This window comes from Notolepis coatsorum (assembly GCF_963971535.1).
Source record: "Notolepis coatsorum genome assembly, chromosome: 6".
Taxonomy (NCBI): domain Eukaryota; kingdom Metazoa; phylum Chordata; class Actinopteri; order Aulopiformes; family Paralepididae; genus Notolepis; species Notolepis coatsorum.
The window spans coordinates 84,425,871-84,438,550 of record NC_140170.1 but is presented as its reverse complement, the minus strand read 5'-3'; the positions used below and the strand labels follow the sequence as shown (position 1 = coordinate 84,438,550).

The 12,680-nt window shown below is 43.9% G+C and overlaps 1 protein-coding gene across 1 annotated transcript in view; it reads right to left on the bottom strand.

Moving 5' to 3' along the window:
• Positions 1 to 5,200: 5,200 nt before the first annotated feature.
• slc38a3b (solute carrier family 38 member 3b) overlaps positions 5,201 to 12,680 on the bottom strand; it is a 50,325-nt gene continuing 42,845 nt past the window's right edge. The window contains exons 16-17 of the mRNA XM_084316257.1: positions 10,796 to 10,899; positions 5,201 to 8,642 (exon numbers count right to left, since the gene is read on the bottom strand). Coding sequence (XP_084172383.1) covers positions 8,538 to 8,642; positions 10,796 to 10,899 — 209 coding nt within the window. The 3' untranslated portion in view covers positions 5,201 to 8,537. The remainder of the gene's footprint in view (positions 8,643 to 10,795; positions 10,900 to 12,680) is intronic.

The window sequence follows — 12,680 nt, the reverse complement described above, 5'->3', positions numbered from 1 at the left end:
GCTAGTGAGGTGAGGAGAATGCAATTGATTAACAGAAACTAAAGGAACAGGGCGAGTAGGCTTAAAGGAACAGAGCGAGTAGGCTTAAAGGAACAGAGCGAGTAGGTGAGCAATGGACAAAACCTCACAGTACCCCCCCCTCCACGGGAGCCACCCGGCGACCCAAAAATACAGACAGAGTGGCAGGGGACAAAACAAGGCAACAAAACAAAAAGTACTGGGCCAAGCCAGCAGGGGAAGCCACAACAAAAGTGGGGCTAGCAACTGGGGCAGGGTAGCCGAGGGGTAACTAGGGGAGCTGAGGGGTAACTAGAGGAGCTGAGGGGCAACCAGAGGAGCTGAGGGGTAACTAGAGGAGCACCGGGAAGGGGCTAGCAGAGGGAAAGGGTAGCTGCCAGGGCACAGATAGCTACAGGGCTTATGCTAGCTGTACTGCTACATTAACAAAGAGGCTGCGCTAGCTGCCGGAGCTAGGCTAGCAGACAGGGCTGGAACAGGGGCACCGGAGAGGGGAACAGGGAAGGGGCTAGCAGAGGGAAAGGGTAGCTGCCAGGGCACTGATAGCTACAGGGCCTATGCTAGCTGTACTGCTACATTAACATAGAGGCTGCGCTAGCTGCCGGAGCTAGGCTGGCAGACAGGGCTGGACCAGCATGAGAGAACAAGCTAGCTGGAAGGACAGTCCTAGCTGTGGGGAACTGACCTTGCTAGCTGAAGGGGCAGTCCTAGCAGTGGGAGCAAACTGACCTTGCTAGCTGAAGGGGCAGTCCTAGCAGTGGGAGAAAAACTGACATTGCTAGCTGAAGGGGCAGTCCTAGCAGTGGGGCAAACTGACCTTGCTAGCTGAAGCGGCAGTCCTAGCAGTGGGAGCAAACTGACCTTGCTAGCTGAAGGGGCAGTCCTAGCAGTGGGAGAAAAACTGACATTGCTAGCTGAAGGGGCAGTCCTAGCAGTGGGAGATAACTGACCTTGCTAGCTGAAGGGGCAGTCCTAGCAGCGGGGCAAACTGACCTTGCTAGCTGAAGCGGCAGTTCTAGCAGAGGGAGGAAAATGACCTTGCTAGCTGAAAGGGCAGTCCTAGCAGTGGGAAAACTGAACTTGCTAGCTGAAAGGGCGATCCTAGCAGTGGGAAAAACTCTGACCTTGCTAGCTGAAAAGGCAGTTCTAGCAGTGGGAAAAAACTGACCTTGCTAGCTGAAAGGGCAGTCCTAGCAGTGGGAAAGCTGACCTTGCTAGCTGAAAGGGCAGTCCTAGCAGTGGGAAAAACTCTGACCTTGCTAGCTGAAAGGGCAGTCCTAGCAGTGGGAAAAACTGACCTTGCTAGCTGAAAGGGCAGTCCTAGCAGTGGGAAAGCTGACCTTGCTAGCTTAAAGGGCAGTCCTAGCAGTGGGAAAACTGACCTTGCTAGCTGAAGGAGCAGTCCTAGCAGTGGGAAGGCTACACAAAAAGTGGAGGCCATGCAGAGGGACCGGGTTAGCTGCCTGGGCATGGCTAGCTACAGGGCCTATGCTAGCTGCAAGGGCTGCATTAACATAGAGGCTGTGCTAACAGCCGGGGCTAAGCTAGCAGACTGGGGCCATGCAGAGGGACTGGGTTAGCTGCCTGGGCATGGCTAGCTACAGGGCCTATGCCAGCAGCAAGTGGCTGCATTAACATAGAGGCTGTGCTAGCAGCCGGGGCAAAGCTAGCAGACTGGGGCCATGCTGGTAGTAGAGGCCTAACAAGCTGCAGGGGAGCTAACGAGGCTAACAGGGAAGCAAACAGGGGAGTCAACAGGCTAACTGGGGAGCTAACAGGGCTAACAGGGAAGCTAACAGGGCTAACAGGGGAGCTAACAGGGAACTAGAGGAAAAAAAAAAAAAAAGGCAAACTCAACATACACCGTCTGTGCTGGCTGGGGTCGTCGATTGGTCGGGTCGTACTGTTATGGTTTGTAACCGACCCCAATCGCACAACACAAGACAGGTATGAGAGTAAGCCAAGAACTGGGCATTTATTGAACAACACAGAAAAACCGGCACTGTCCCTTTAAGGGAGAACACAAATTACTGGATAACAAGAAGGGAAAGGTACAGTGCCTTTAAGAGGCGAGCTGGCTAAGGGGAGGCTAAGGGAAGGCTAACGGAAAGGCTAATGGAACAGGGCCGGGGCAAGGGACAAGGAAGGAAACAGGGAGGACTAGGAGGACTGGACAGGGAGGACTAGGAGGGCTAGAGAGGGGAGACAGGGACAGAGGCCCGCGGAGGCGGGCTGGGGACAGGGAGGACTGGGAGGACTAGAGTGGGGAAACAGGGACAGAGGCCCGCGGAGGCGGGCTGGGGAGAGGGAGGACTGGAAGGACTAGATAAAAACAGGGTAAGGCCCTGGAACAGGGCGAGGGCTGGAGCTGCATACTGGGACAGAGAAAACAGGGTAAGGCCTTGGAACAGGGCGAGGGCTGGAGCTGCATACTGGGACAGAGAAAACAGACAACGCCTGGGATAAAAGCATTAATGAAATGTTGCTGCTCTGCAGCTTCTCCCGGGATGGTTAGTCTGGGGAAGCAGACGGTGACATCAGAGCTGCTCGGCAGACTTCTCTCGGCAGAATCTCCGAGGTGGTAAACGGAACCGAGAGGGAGAGAGGGAGAGGTTTAACTCAGAGTACAGTAGGGAACAGAGCAGAGTAATCCAGGTGACAGAATCTTCGGTGTAAATACACACTGTGAGTAAACGTCCCAAACACAAATCCACGTGATAGAATCTTCGGTGCAAATAAACACTGTGAGCGAAGTCCCAAACACAAATCCAAGTGATAATATCTTCGGTGTGTATACACACAGTGAGCGATGTTAAGGCCAAATATTATCCCAATGAACAATCCAAAAAGCTGATGCTGGGTGAGTGACAGTCTGACAAAAAGCTGGATATCTTCAGTGTCTTTAAACACACGAAAAACGAATAGGATCAAAGACAGTCATAAAAACTCACCCAGGCGCTGTGCGTAAAGAGAGTAGGATCAAAACGGGGCGAGCGCGTCGCCACGGGGGTCTGAATGCGCGTCTGGGCGTCTGCTGCGCGGAGGTCTGGATGCGCATCTGGACGTCTGCTGCGCGGAGGTCTGAAGTGGAACACTGGAATACCTCCCGTGGAAGTTCTAGAGAGCGCAGTCCAGTGTCTCCTTTCAGGCAAACGGAGACAGGAGGCGAAGGCTAGAGTGCATCTCACGCCGGAGATGAAAGCAGCATAAACAGACAGAGAACCTCCCGAAGGAGTCTTGGTGATAGGGATATGATACGGAATGATACGGGACGACCCGACAAGGGACAGAGGGGAAGAGCGAGGTACTTAAAGCCCACAGGGGAACTAATTAGAATAAACATCAGGTGCGTGAAGGTAATTGATACTTGAACTAAAAGTGTGTGTTCGGCACCAGACCAATCAAACACATAATGACAGGTAGTCCAAGGGTGTGGCTGCTGAGAGCAAACGAACGCGAGGGTGGGGGCTAGTGAGGTGAGGAGAATGCAATTGATTAACAGAAACTAAAGGAACAGGGCGAGTAGGCTTAAAGGAACAGAGCGAGTAGGCTTAAAGGAACAGAGCGAGTAGGTGAGCAATGGACAAAACCTCACACTATGGGGTTTCAAGCTTCATAATTCTGTATGCATTTTTTTAATAACTCTTATTATTCGGGATAATAGCCACAAAACGTAACGTTATTGACAAATATTGAAGCGCAGTTCCCTATTTTTAGCATGCAGCAACAATTAGATTGAAATTAGTTTCAAAACGGTTGCACCCTGATCAAAATAAAAAAGTACAGTCGATTTCATTATGTTTCTTTTGCACGCCTGGTGATACTAAATGCAAATTGAACTCAGCCATTTGAAAGATAATATATGTATATATATAAATGTGCGAATTGGCTATAATAAGGTAATTTATAAGCCTGCTATTCTATAATATTTCAAATTAAGACTGCAGTAAGTGTTAAGATGCTGCAGTAAATGTTAGGAGTGGTAAATGTTAAGACTCTGCAGTATGTGTTAAGACCCTGCAGTAAGTGTTAAGACCCTGCAGTAAGTGTTAAGACGCTGCAGTAAATGTTAGGAGTGGTAAATGTTAAGACTCTGCAGTATGTGTTAAGACTCTGCAGTAAATGTTAAGACCCTGCAGTAAGTATTAAGACCCTGCAGTACTTTTGAAGACCCTGCAGTACGTGTTAGGACCCTGCAGTAAATGTTAAGACCCTGCAGTAAATGTTGACTGCAGTAAGTGTTAAGATGCTGCAGTAAATGTTAGGAGTGGTAAATGTTAAGACTCTGCAGTAAGTGTTAAGACCCTGCAGTAAGTGTTAAGACCCTGCAGTAAGTGTTAAGACGCTGCAGTAAATGTTAGGAGTGGTAAATGTTAAGACTCTGCAGTAAGTGTTAAGACCCTGCAGTAAGTGTTAAGACCCTGCATTAAGTGTTAAGACCCTGCATTAAGTGTTAAGACCCTGCAGTAAGTGTTAAGACCCTGCATTAAGTGTTAAGACCCTGCAGTAAGTGTTAAGACCCTGCAGTAAGTGTTAAGACGCTGCAGTAAATGTTAGGAGTGGTAAATGTTAAGACTCTGCAGTAAGTGTTAAGACCCTGCAGTAAGTGTTAAGACCCTGCCTGCATTAAGTGTTAAGACCCTGCATTAAGTGTTAAGACCCTGCAGTAAGTGTTAAGACCCTGCATTAAGTGTTAAGACGCTGCAGTAAATGTTAGGAGTGGTAAATGTTAAGACTCTGCATGCAGTAAGTGTTAAGACCCTGCAGTAAGTGTTTTAAACCCTGCAGTAAGTGTTAAGACGCTGCAATAAATGTTAGGAGTGGTAAATGTTAAGACTCTGCAGTAAGTGTTAAGACCCTGCAGTAAGTGTTAAGACCCTGCATTAAGTGTTAAGACGCTGCAGTAAATGTTAGGAGTGGTAAATGTTAAGACTCTGCATGCAGTAAGTGTTAAGACCCTGCAGTAAGTGTTTTAAACCCTGCAGTAAGTGTTAAGACCCTGCAGTAAGTGTTTTAAACCCTGCAGTAAGTGTTAAGACGCTGCAATAAAGGGAGACTACTTTGTGTCACTGTCCCCATCAGGAAAGGCTACATGACGCTATAGCAAGCTTTACATCTCTCATCATTTGTTTTATTAATGCATTAATAATTATACAACAAGACGTGTAAGAATGTAGCAGTTTGACTGACATGAAGCCAAATAAACAAGATATAAATGACAGCACAGGTGTAAAAACATGAACATTTGCTTTATTGTCAAACTAAAACTGTCCCCACTATTTACACTTTACAAGCTAAATATGCATCACAAATATAAAGGGTTTACATTTATATACATTATTTATATAAAGCCACCTCATAAGCCCAAAATTCAAATATCTTGTTTGCTCATATAGTCCTCTCATTTCAAATGTAGAACAAGACCTATAATAAAATGTGTTATGGCATAGATTGGTTTAGGTACACGACTAAAGGCATCTGAGATCATTACCCGAGCAGCACCCGTCACGTTAAAAAGAAAGGCATTTCAAAGCAGTAGGTAGTAAGATGTCATTTTGGCACAATCTCAAGACAGTGAAAAGGAACACATTTCACCCAGGAAGGACAAGTCAAAATCTTCCCTTCTAACCCCAACCACAACCACTGCCAAGCTATGTGGAGAAGCAAGGGATTTGAGGAAGATAATGCACAAAAAACTATTTGTTTGCAATTGATAAACTTGATTGAATCAAAATGAATACAATGTAGGCCTACATAAACATAGTTCTGTTGTAATGTATAGTTAATAATAATAATGAAAATCACTGTTAAAGTAAGTGCCAACGCCTGAGTTTCTGTTGTGCGGTGTGGTCGGTCAACCCCTTTGTTTTGTCATTTAGGTCTATATGTTTTCGCTTTATATTTCCCACATGACCAAATGTTGCCTGCAACCTGTGTAGAAAATAATATTTGTGTACAATATATCAGCCTTCATTGTGGATTTCAAAACAACGCTTTGTTAAGCTGAGAACATACAGTCCGCGGTAGTGTCATTCCACACGTCACAGAACATTTAAATATATTTGAAATATATAACACTAAATCCACGTAGTGTAATTCAGGGGTGGGATGGTTGAAGTCAGAGACTTATTTTTTTTTTCTTTTTACATTCACAATTACAATACAAAAGTGGACCTCAATACACAGTACTGTTTTAGATGCCGAATGTACCATATCACAACAATATCCATGGAACGACAACATGCGTTTTAGACTTTAGAACTCCAACACCACAGCACTGTAAAGGTTGCTGTAAATGGTCGCCCGTCGTTTTGTTGGGATTTCTACTACGTTTGCTCCTGCAGTTCGCTGGAGGTCTGCTCTCCTCTGGGTGATGTCACAGAGGAGTTCCTCTGGGGCGTTAGTGGGTTTTATGTCCCGTTATCACGTGCCCTCCTCACGACAGAACGATAGGATTCTGGTTAGAAATCGGTGAAATGTGTCTTTAACTTTTTCACTACCACACTATAGAAGGTTAACCCTTTTCACTACCACTGTCACTGATTTTACATGGCGAAGTATGGATGTTTGAAAATCATGGCCATTATGTTTCCTTGAGGATTTCGGTTTATCGAATTGATGAAAAAAAAATTAAATACGCAGTTTACTTTTAATAATCGGTTACGCCCTTTAACACATTCAGCGCCAATCACGACTATAGTCGGGTTATCTCGCCAGCGGTTGAGCGACAGAACCAGACTATACTCAGGTTTTCTTTTATTCGCTTTTAATATTCTATACAGTCTCACGGACCTCTGTGTATCATTGGGACTCATTCTGAGACCTCGAGATTGACATCAATACTGGAAATCGCGATCAGACAATTGGAATATTCATTTTGGAATACCTCCTAGCAAAGGTAAGGACTATATGACATCAACCCTACTTTGATCCTACAATGATTTCACATCGATCGCAATGATCATATATCACATACTCCAAAACGTATGCCGTTGCTGACGATCTAAGCATCACAAAACGACCCCCCCCCCCTTTGATGCCTTCATGATGAAACATAATACCTATTATATACGTTTGATTTGGAAATAGTATCGTGTCCAGGCGAGCAACGCGAACGACTTTCGCAAAATGCACATAGCGCTCCATAACTCAGCTTCCAGCAATTAGCCCGGATCACTCTATACAATATTCACCACGGGATAACACGCGAACGTATACATGGAAAATGTACTATTTTTTACATGTTGGACGAGAGATAGTGACTGTCAAATGAGCCATAGTATTGTCTCCATAGCTATAATATAGAATATAGATATAGCTCTGCAAACATCGTGAAGCACCGTGAAAATGACCATCTTTTAAAGCGTGGCCCACGGCAGCGCAGATGGGGATTTAGCGTGGCGCTGAATGTGTTAAAGCTCTCCATCCTAAAATAGTTTTTAAAAAAAGAAGAAAAATCAAACACAATAAAACGATGCATACCAACCATTAATAAGACGATCATATACGATAGTTATCTAACGATAGTTAAATAGTCTGTTCCTAGGTCCATTCGCTCACCTTGTGAAATTAAAAACATTTATAGTCGTTAAATAAATATACATTTCTGTTTCGCTCTGTCTGTCTGTGTGTATGTCCCATTCCACTTGCCGTAAAAAGACACAGAGGACGCACGCAGGAGAGAGGTTGGCCAAAAAACATGCCACTGAAACCGTAGACTGGACTACATACAACACGTGCTACACAGCTTTGGCACAGATAAACACATCACAGGACCACCGCAGTCATGCAAGCGTTTGCCTTCAAACATCACAAACGTGACGATGTGGAACACAGAGAGTCCTGTGCTACCGGGTCGGCACGGCGACGACAAGCTCTCCTCTCCTCAGCACACATCACACACTATAGCCCAGCAGCGTCCTCCTACACCAGCGCGTCTCAAGACAAAAATAATATACTCTTTGTACAAAAATAACCTAAGAGTTATTGAGCTATTGTATCTGTGTGTGTAGTGTGTGTGTGTGTGTGTGTGTGTGTGTGTGTGCACTCCTGTCCTCGGCTCGATGCTAGAATCTAACTGCGTTCATATACAGTACTAGCTGCGGTTTACGTGTACAAAGTGGGTTTGGGATCATTTTGAAACCGGAAAGGGTTAAGTCAAACATATACGACGTACGTGAGATTTCATCATCCCACTCATAAATATATATTTTTTTCTTTTCTTCAAAAGACCCTGTTTAGTCCCGATTATTCCTCAATGCAAATGTGTTAAGATTAGGAGCAAAGAAATAAAATAAAAACATTATTACGAAAAAATATCCTTTTGTTCAGATGACGTCCCGTTAATCATCATCAAAGCGGTAGATTCAGCGCCATCTACAACTGTGCTTCGACCGCCCTGCAGGGTGCACGCTCCTACAACCAGGGGACACAACGGTGCACCTTTCTACATTTAAACATGTTCTCATATCCCGCCCTTGTCCCCCGTGTTGCCCCGGACAACACCGAGCAGTCGGTTCCTAGTGGCCTCCTACGGCGCTGTTGGTTCCGGTGGCCCAGTCGGTGATAATGAAGCTCAGACTCATCACCATGAAGATGACGCCCAGAGCGGCGAAACAGGCAGCCTGCGAGAGAGAACACAAGTGCTGTTGGTACAGACGCTTATCGATCAAGAACACCTAACACACGTATTTCTACAATAGAGAAATAATGCCTTACTCGTGTCAGTGTGTTTGCATTCATATGCAATATAGTTAATTCCAGAACTATTTTATTGCACTGTAAAAAACTGTGATTTTATATGTCTGCACTTTATGTGCTCATTTTATGTCTATTCTACTACTTATTGCACTGCACTATTGCACTGTTTTACTCTGTCTATTCTATCTTACTCTTTTTATTATTGTACTAATTTCTAACTGAATCAAACCATAAACAAGTGGGCCTGTTGGGATGTTAGATCCTAATGTGAAAAACTGTGATTTTATATGTCTACTCATTTTATGTTGTGAAGCATTTTGAGCTGCAATTTTTGTATGAAAGGTGCTATACTAATAAAGTTTATAATTGAATGAATAAATGACCTTTATTTATATAGCACCCTTCACAGCATGAATGCACAGGGTGCTTTACACTACAGCATAACATATAAAACAAAAATCTGAACAACAGACAGCAGTTAAAAACAGTGAACAGTGAATATGACCAAAAGCCTGTCTGAACATGTATGTTTTTAGCTGTTTTTTTAAAAGAGTTTTCTGAGGGGGCAGTTCGCAGGTCCAGGGCATTCCAGAGCCTTGGTGCCGTCACCTCGAAGGCTCAATCACCTTATTATTATTATTATTATTATTATTATTATTATTATTATTATTATTATTATTATTATTATTATTATTATTATTATTATTATTATTATTATTATTATATTATTATTATTATTATTATTATTATTATTATTATTATTATTATTATTATTATTATTATACATGATAAGGTCTGTGTGTGTTTACATGTACATTAATTTACAATAATATTCACGATACCTGAGCATACCCTATATAAGTTGGCATAGTATATTAAATGAGGAATATCTGTTAATAGCCAGGATAAGGTCACGTCCTGACTATGAAAAACACAAATATGATCACCAGGATATGATATTAGCAGAGGTAGTGAGTGATGTATCACACCTTTATGATGTGTATTGTAGGTTGTGTGTTCTGTGTGAGTTTTGTGTACTGTTGGGTTTTGTGTTCTGTGTGAGTTTTGTGTACTGTCTGGTTTTGTGTTCTGTGTGAGTTCTGTTTACTGTTGGGTTTTGTGTGCTGTGTGAGTTCTGTGTACTGTTGGGTTTTGTGTGCTGTGTGAGTTCTGTGTACTGTTGGGTTTTGTGTGCTGTGTGAGTTCTGTGTAATGTTGGGTTTTGTGTGCTGTGTGAGTTCTGTGTAATGTTGGGTTTTGTGTGCTGTGTGAGTTCTGTGTAAACTCTTTTTGAGTTTCCATGGTAACACTAGCAATATTCTGCTTACTCACGCATACAGTGGTAGACAGGATATGAAAACACCTTTTCTCGTCTGAGAACATCAACACCAGGATATTAGCTCATATCTACCAGGACTTTCTACATGATTTATTACTGGTGACAGGTATGACACCCACAACTGTGTCCTTTATGAAAAGGTTGGATGGCCGTCTCTGGTTGAAAGACGTAACTATCATTGGTATAGTTTGGTATTTGTTTATTTTTCAAGCCCTTATTAGTAAACGTCCCTCTTACATCACAACACTGTTGGAATGGAATCTTGGAACCTATTCTACATAGTCAAATGACTGGCTGCTTCTAGGGTTCCTCACGTTTGTTCAAATGACTGGCTGGTTCTTAGGGTTCCTTGCGTTTGCTCTGAACTAAGAAGAACTGCTTTTTCCTTTGATGCTTCCAACACATGGAATGCCCTCCAACTGACTCTGAAGCTGAAGGTTCTTCCTGCTTTTGCTGCATTCAAAAGTATCTGTGTCGAATTGATTTATCTCTTAGCTGATTTAAAAAAGAATTATTCTTATTTATTGTGCCTATATGTATGACATTGCTGATAAACCATGTCTTGAAATGAAATGAATATGGATGCATCACAAAGCATTGATATTTTCAGACTAGCATTAATTTACTGTTTGAGATAATGAAAAAGAAGGGCAGGTTCTATTCCAGGTAAACTCTCTCCAATGTGACCATGGGTGTGTGGTCTGTCTATGGGACCAGCCATGAGTGACGCCAGCTTACCAGTATCTTAGGTTTGGAGTTCATGGGCTCTTCATCGTTGGGAACGATGCGGATATAGAAGACAGCGGGGAAGATGAAGATGAGGCAGGGAGCAGACGTGGCGCCTATGAAGAAAGAGAGAGGAAGGGGGTGAGGGTCAGGTCAGGTAAAGTATTGGGCTTTTGCCCAGTCAGAGTAAAAAAACAACAACCATACAGCACAGAATCATCTAACCACACAAACAAGTAGGGCTAGTTCAAATACACCAAGGTCACAATCGATAGCCTTTCTCTCTCTCGTGTGTGTGTGTGTGTGTGCGTGCGTGCGTGCGTAAGGACAGTGGTCCCTGAACTTTAACCCCACATAGTTTCACCGTCTACCAATAGTGTGGCTGAAGTGACAATAATATTGACACGGGTCACGTGTTTATCAGCGTATAAACACACACTGGTCACGTTTATTTTTCTGTGTTGTTTGTAGTTTTGTTCCCAAGACAAGGTCAGACACGACGGCGTCTTAAACTAAACAGACGGGCGCCGACACGTCAGATAGGGGCAGGGCCTCCACATGGAACAGAAATATCCCATAATGACATGTGCATAAGGAATAACGTGGTGAAATGAGGCTCGGAAGGGGACGTCGTTCTATTAAAGGAACACTCCACCAAATAAAATACAGCTGATTCATTACGCCCATAATTTCACACATAGCCTATCCCCAAAACTATCAACTGTTTTTCCAGTTATTGAGTTCATGTGGAATGTGTGATGTCATTATGTCACATATTCCCCTCACATATAAGTGTTAGCACAAATTAAGTGTCAGCGCAAATGAATGGAAGCGGATATGGATCAGCCAGCTACTGAACACACAGAGAGGGAATTGGTATCGATCTTGTTTGACTCTGGATAAGATATTACTGTTGGCGTGTACCTTTAAACATAATTTCTTAACACAAATGAAGTGGTCAAAGCGGCGAGAGTCACATATTTTTCTGACCTCATCAACAACTCCCACAACCCCAGGACCCTGTTCACAACCATCAATTCTCTCATTCGCTCCCCCAGATGCTGTCACCACCCTTACCAACAGTATTGGCGACCTGTCCTCCCTGGTCAAGCCTTGTCAAGAACCTAGGTGTAATTTTTTATCCCCAATTTAAATTCGACAGACAAGTGAACTCAGTGGTGAAGGCATGTTTTTTCCAATTTACGCACCATTGCTAAACTCAAAGCCCTTCTCTCCCCTGCAGACCTTCAGAGAGTTATCCACACTTTCATTTAATCTAGATTAGACTACTGCAACTCCCTCTATATCGGCATCAACCAGTCTTCCCTGTCCCGCCTACAGCTAGTACAAAATGCCGCTGCCAGACTGTTGACCGGAACCCGTAAGAGAGACCACATGTCCACATCACCTCCCTTCATTGGCTTCCAGTACGCTACAGGATAGATTTTAAGGTTCTCCTATTCGTTTTTAAAGCCCTTAATGGTCATCTCAGACCTCCTATCCCCCTATTCCAACACCAGGTCCCTCAGGTCAGCCGATCAGAGGCTCCTGACAGTCCGGAGGTCTAACCTTAAGCTCAGGGGGGGGGCCGTGCCTTTGCTGTCGCAGCCCCTGAACTGTGGAACAGCATCCACACCTCCATTAGGCTCGCCCCCTCGATAGATGCCTTCAAATCTAGGCTCAAAACCCACTTCTACCTATTAGCTTTTCCCGTTCACTGACTCATGCCCTGTTTTCCTGTGTGCTTGCCTGTGTGCCCTCCCGTAAAACGGAGTTGTGATTGTTGTCTATATGTATCTACCCTCTGTACAGAACTTTGGTTGACATGTGTCATGTTAAATGTGCTATATAAATAAATCTTGATTGATTGATTGATTGATTCCTGTGCCCCAAGACA